Source organism: Apis cerana, linkage group LG4 (assembly GCF_029169275.1).
Source record: "Apis cerana isolate GH-2021 linkage group LG4, AcerK_1.0, whole genome shotgun sequence".
NCBI lineage: Eukaryota > Metazoa > Arthropoda > Insecta > Hymenoptera > Apidae > Apis > Apis cerana.
Genome location: NC_083855.1, coordinates 8,330,975 through 8,337,500, shown reverse-complemented (window position 1 = coordinate 8,337,500; position 6,526 = coordinate 8,330,975). Strand labels below are relative to the sequence as shown.

At 42.5% G+C, this 6,526-nt stretch overlaps 1 protein-coding gene across 9 annotated transcripts in view; it reads right to left on the bottom strand.

The window, feature by feature from the left end:
* LOC107999028 (longitudinals lacking protein, isoforms H/M/V-like) overlaps nucleotides 1-6,526 on the bottom strand; it is a 98,219-nt gene that overhangs the window by 68,426 nt on the left and 23,267 nt on the right. For 2 of the 9 annotated variants that reach the window (XR_009829529.1, XM_062073963.1), the window contains exons 1-3: nucleotides 3,591-3,838; nucleotides 1,510-2,548; nucleotides 794-886 (exon numbers count right to left, since the gene is read on the bottom strand). Coding sequence is in view for 8 of the 9 variants with exons in the window: in XM_062073963.1 (XP_061929947.1) it covers nucleotides 794-886; nucleotides 1,510-2,548; nucleotides 3,591-3,706 (1,248 nt within the window). In the remaining variant the exon portion in view is untranslated. Of the gene's footprint in view, nucleotides 1-793; nucleotides 887-1,509; nucleotides 2,549-3,158; nucleotides 3,903-6,526 lie in introns of those variants that run through there. The other 7 variants (XM_062073958.1, XM_062073962.1, XM_062073959.1 and 4 more) reach the window with 6 other exon arrangements.

Genomic DNA, 6,526 nt, shown 5'->3' with positions numbered 1-6,526 from the left:
ATAGAAATAGAACAATGTGCTGAATAAATCCCTTGCTCGCTCGAAAGGAGGAGAGGAATGAACGGTTCTCTCATCATTTGTCATCGAACTTCTCCGATCACACTCTACTCTCGACTCAGGACTCGACTTTAGCGACTCTTGTTAATGATACGATCACTTTCAAAATTAGCGGGGAGAGCAGCAAACAGCAAAGCACTTGGGCACGCATGCAAATAGACCCACATGCAAGTGAACTCGAAATATAATGTATAATATGCCTGTCTATCTATCGGCGGGGGATAGATAGGCAAACAAAATAGATAGATATATAAATAGATAGATAGATAAAATGGATCGTGTTGAAAATGTTATCGAACGACGGACATTCGTCGTTACCCCGGGCGATGTTACGGACTCTCTTGTCAACCGACGGTCGTCAACGAGTAGCACGTAAACGAACGATTTGTCGTAATCTTCGTACGACCTCGAGTATGCATCGAGATCCAACGAATTGCAGACGTTTCTACTTCTCTATCTTTACTTTTTTTCTTTTCTTTACTTTTTCATATTCTTATTATTTTTTTTGTTCGTCTCAATTTCGTTTTCTTTCTTTTTTTTTTGGAAGATTCGCAACAGCTCATCCACAATCCAATGGTAAAAATGCCGTCGTGTGTATACGATTGCAGATGAGTCGAGCGTAGCCGGCGATACATAACCGTAATCGATATATAAATGCAGAGTAAAGAGAAAGTACGAGAATAAAAAGTAGTCAATAAATTGGAATATGTAGTACGGAGGAAGAGGGAAAACTCACCGGATCTGGCGGGAGTCTGTAATCCGTGGATATTTCGCTGCTCGCACTGCGCTCTTCGGTCGACCTTTCCCAGTCCATCTCTTTTTTTAACGACTGCAAACGAACATCGGGCACACGTCAAAGTAATAATTGGATAGCTGTCGATGCTATTCGAAGAGAGTACGAACTTGTTCGCTCGTCGAGGCGAACTTCGCTCGAAATCATTACCATTTTATATTCTCGAGGAGGCGTGATTAATTTGATAAACAATTCAAAGATAGAGAGCGATGTATCGCGTAAACGAATAACGTTATCTGATCGAATAATTAAACGTGTTTACGTTTTTTAAAAATATCGAATATAAAGTAACTAATTGTCAAACTATTCTATTTATTGTATTAATTTATATGTAAGATTGATCGTGAAGAAAATTATCGCATTTTGAAAGGAAAGTTTGCAAAGCCAAACCAAGTACGTTATTTTTCGCATCAATCCAACAACAATTGCATTAAAAATTTCCTTTCTCGTGCAATTTTTTTTTTTCTTTCTTTACTTTCGTTCAACCACTGTGTACCATCACAAACCACCACAAAATTTCAATAATCAATATCTCTTTCCCTCAGGCGTAAAAAAATTTAAATTCCAAATTTAAAAAACCCTAAATTCGGCGATCTAAAAAGAGAGAAAAAAAAAAAATAAAAGAAAAAATAGGAGAAAAGAAAAGATACGGTACTTACAAGTGGAACTTGCTGGACTGGGGGTAACCCCGACGGGCCCGCGAGAGGCTCTGTACTGTGCGGGGACGGAAGCCGGCTCTGCGGTAAGTTCAACGGTAGCACACCAGGCGTGCTCCCGGTATTATTACTTAGACTCATATCCGAGGGTCCACTGTGGACCGAGATCGGGCTAAGGGAACCCCTCGTTTCCTCGAGGCTGGCGGCATCCTCGGAGTCCCTCCTGGGCCGATCGAGGGCCAACGGCCCTGGACAAGGGCTACCGGGTCCCGTGGGCGATGGCGGGCAATCCGTCATGTCTACCGCCTCTGTCGACTCGCTGCTGGGCAATTGGGCCACGTTCTGTTGAGTTTGCTCGCATTCTTTCACCCCACCACCCGATGGCAACCCCGCGCCACCGGACGACGACGTGTTTCCTTCCCTGTCTCTCTCTTTATTGCTCGCCTCCTTTATACTCTCGCGTTCACGGTGATGTTCTCGCGACGTCTCGCGCTGTATACCCTCGGATGTGCTCGTGTGTTGTTGTTGTTGTTGCTGCTGTTGTTGTTGCTGCTGCTGCTGTTGTTGTTGCTGCGGTTGCTGCTGTTGCTGCTGCTGCTGCTGCTGCTGCTGCTGCTGCTGCTGCTGCTCGTCCCTCGAAGCTACCGCCGCGTTGATGTTCGTCATATCCGCTAAACCCTTCACCTTGAGGCTCTCCGCTGTCTTGAGGAGGGCCGATAGCTGGCAGTACTCGACGTTTACCTCGCCTTTGTACATGAAGTCGACGAGGGTACGTAGCTCGGCGAAACGTACGTCCTTTAGGATGACTATGGGGTGGCGGTTCGGGTGGTCGAGGAATAGGGCCTGGAAGTAGCTGGAGCACGCGGAGAGGACTACCTTATGGGCACGTATCGAAGGTCCCTCCGTGCACGCCAGTGTCACGTCCACCAGCGACTCCGACTCCAGCAGTTGACTGAACACACCCAGCAAGTTGCTCTGATGATTGTTCCACCTCAGGCAGTAATGCTCACTTCCCATGTCTGAACTGCACCCCGCAACCCTGCTGCAGAAGAAACATTTGTACCGGCCCTACTATATCCTCCTTTCTTGCGCGGAGTCGCGTTCATCTTGCGCATATTTATTCTCTCTCTCCCTCTCTCTCTCTCGCTCTTTCTCTCCCACTCTCTCTCTCTCTCTTTCTCTCTCTATTTCTCGTTTCTGTTCTTTTTTCCCCGCGTTTTTCATGCGTTATTTCCTTTTATCTTTTCTCCTTTCTTTTCCGGTTTCTTTCTCGCGTCGCTCATTGTCGACCCGTGCTGCTCACTGCTTCGTCGTTGAAATATCAGAGGTTAGTTGCGGTTAGTCGCGTCGACACGTGCGGTTTTTTTTTTCTTACTTTTTTCCTTTTTGCACGTTCGAGAAACTGGGAAACTGCGCGTTTCCTTGAGCCAGGGGAGAGGCCAGTTAATTTTCGAAAGGAAACTGGACGATCGGTGAAGCTTTCCTTTTAATTTACACTAATTTATGCTAATTCTGTCAGTCGATCAACATCTGGATCTTCCGTTGCAATACACGATGTTACAAAAATACTCGTTACGTATATACGTGGCAAACAAGTAGGATCAGGATAGTTAAAAAAAAGAAAAAAAATAGGTTCTCCTCCGTTCCCTTACCTAAAAACCTTTACTCTTCTTTTTTCCTTTCTGAAAATAAACTTTATCAACTTGTCACGCGTAAGAATAATCGTGTTGAAAATCGCGTACAATTAGAATTGCGCGCTCTTTGTATAATATCTTAGATAGCGGATGCAAATAATTGGGCGATAAGAAGAATAAATATCGAGTCATTCCTCCTTCTCCTACGCGTATTCCTATGCACATGCACCTTCGAAAAATGTGATCACTTCGAAGAATTTACGTACAAAGAGGAAAAAAAAAAAATGCACACTACGGATCTCCTCTATTACATATTTCTCCTCTCCTTGACACCCCCCTTCCCCCTCCACCCTCCTCGAGCCTTATCCACTTGCCGCCGAAACGATCGAGCACCGTTACGCAACACGGACGATCGCGTGGGCATCGGCGGATGGGCATTAAATCACGTACCCGCCGTTCGGAAAAAATAAGCGTCTTTCGACGTCTAAATTGGAATCCTCTGTCGACTGTCGCGGAAAACGGCGCGTGTACGCGGACACCGTCGCTATCGCGATTTCCCGCGGCATAAATCAGCGGGCGCGGAAGCGCGAGGAACGCGGAGGAAGCATCGCCCCGTCTCGTGATCATCGCGAGATTTATTCGAGGCGAGGCGCGAACTCTCTCTCAGCGTCGTTCAATTCCGGACTGACGCTCGTGGAAGATGCACGGACCGATATCGGTTCACGATACCGGCCTAACCTTATCTCTCGTCGTTCCTCCAAGGCAACGAAGCTTATTTATTCGCCGCCTCGAAACCGCGAGCCTCGTGCACGCACGTGTCGCGGACATGTGCGTATAGCGGGCAGCGTACAGCACAGCGTGTTGCAGTAGGCAACGGTGTGCAACGCAGCGCTGGAGATAAGAATTTTTCATTATTCGATTATCGAAATTTTCGCTCTCGATTAAGGGGAAACGGTGATTCAACCTCGAAAGGGTTTTAGGACGAGGTTGCTTACGGTTGAAAGTGATAAGAGAAGGGATGAAAAAAAAAAAAAATAGGACATGAAAATATCGAATAAAGTTTGTTTACTTGGAAGCCGCGTTTTCTCGAGTAATTCATGCTTGAAAACTTATCGAGTAAGTACGTGTAAATTTGTTTATTTGCGAATCATCGATTCTAGAAGGTTGTTCTATACAGGAGTAAATATAATATAGTACGTGATAATATTCTTTTATTATATAAAGATAATAAATATAACACGTAGAATAGAAAAAAAAAATATATATATATATAGAAGTATAGGTGAAGGAGGTTCGATTTTCAATGTTGATTAATGAACAAGAATTCGAAATTTGTACATTTTATTACAAGTTTGATTCTTTCCTGAAAACGGATGATCTCTGAATAAATTTATTCCATTCCGCGTCTAATTTTCTTCTTCTTCTTTTTTCTTCTTCTTAATTCGTAGCGGGATCGACACGTATTGGGACACCTTGTATATGCAATTATTCGAGCCACGAAACCTGCGTGGACGCGCGTGTTCGCGTGATATATCGGCGGATGAATACGCGCGCGCTCGCGCTTGCGATGGCGTGCGCTAACGGCGAGCGATGCTCGCGTGATTCCCTTCAAGCCACGTGATAACGTTGCACACTGATAATAGATCGCGTATTATCGTAATAATAAGGAGAAAATAATATTTTTTACCAAATCACGGATCGTATTTGAATAATTCGACGAGCATCTCCTTGTTTCGAAGAAACGAAAGTTTCTTAATTAGGATCGATCTCTGATCTACCGTTATTGTAACGAGAATATGGAAAATACGTAAGAGTATCAGTTAAAGCGATTTCGTCTATCGACGCGCTTCGTTAAATTCACGAGGTTAGTTCGTCGAATAAATATTATTCTATAAATATTGTAAAACAAATTAATATTAACATCGATGTTTTTTCCGTGACACGAGCAAGCGAGTCGTAAGAAAAAATCTGATCTAATTTAATAATACAACAAACGTTCCCCAACTTGTACAAATATTATCCGATTCAAATTTTGAAATAAAACAATCTACCTTTATCTTATTATATAGTTATAAAATTTCTTCAAAAAATCAATTATAAATATTTATATCGTTCGAAGATGAAAGAAAAGTAGGACAGATTATTTACTCCAGATGTAGATCTAGATTTCTATTACAAGTTAATATTTATTTCAATTATTATTCGTCACGTTATCGATTGTCATTGCTAACCTAGCCTAACTTCCACGAGTGGGGGGAGAAAAAAAGAAATAGTAAAATATAGGAAAAAATTTCTAGAAACGAGCGCACTTCTCGTATTCCAAACACGATTCGGAAATCGCGATTTACCGCCGGTTTCTACAACTCTGGTGTAAAAAACGGAATATTCTTCGCGTGCTCCGGAAACTTGAGCGCGTTTTAATTAGAGCTTGCGGCTAAATTTGCCCGCCGGCTACTTCGAAAACTTTACCCGCGTGAAATCCGCCAGGAATCCGCTTACACGCGTGCTAACTCCCATGGAAAGAAACAAAAGAAACGATGACTTTGCTAATTTGAGCGCGGCCATCAGCTTGTACTTGGGTATTATATACGCGAAAAAATTATTTCGTTGAGCGAAACATCGCGTTTCCGGTTCCGCTTCTATCGAAGGATAAACGGCCTCCCTTCAGATAATTGATGATAATTTTTTTCAAAGGATCGGAAAGGATCGTACTTTTAATACAAAACCTTATATATGTACATCTTTTTGCAAAAATAACAATTTATTATCACCGTTAGAAATTCGGTAAATCATCCGATAGATTCGAAGAAAGATTTCGTTTCGTGTTATTTTTCTTATATACAATTCTTTTCTTTTTTTTTCTTTTACTCGAAATTAAAATTAAAATTTAATATCATATAATAAATACAATCGTATGTCAAATACGGTGTTTCCTGTCCACCATCGACGGTTTATTGTCCGTCTAAAATATAAAAGGAGCACGGTGTAATTACATTGATGATTTTCGAGACTGTATAACGTTCACTATCACCGGAAACCTTCGAAGTTGCGATGAATGCACAGCGACAACGTCATCGTTGAATACCGTGTGTGATTATTTAATCGAGACCGGTACAGTTCTTCGTCTCGTTCCATTTCGGTTGGTATGGTAATCGGAGGGGAAATAGTTGGAATTTTAGGGGTTGATTAGGTTTGCGATGCATCGAGGCTATGGACCAAGAGCGTTTTCGAATTCTGTTTAGGGCTGGGAGAGCTGGATAGAGATGTTAGTCGGTTAATTATATTTTGCTCTCATGGCTGGGCTAATATGTTGGTTGAAATTAATCATGATGAATACACGGATGAATTTAGGACGAGTTTTAAGTAATTTCCCGGTAATTAGAAAG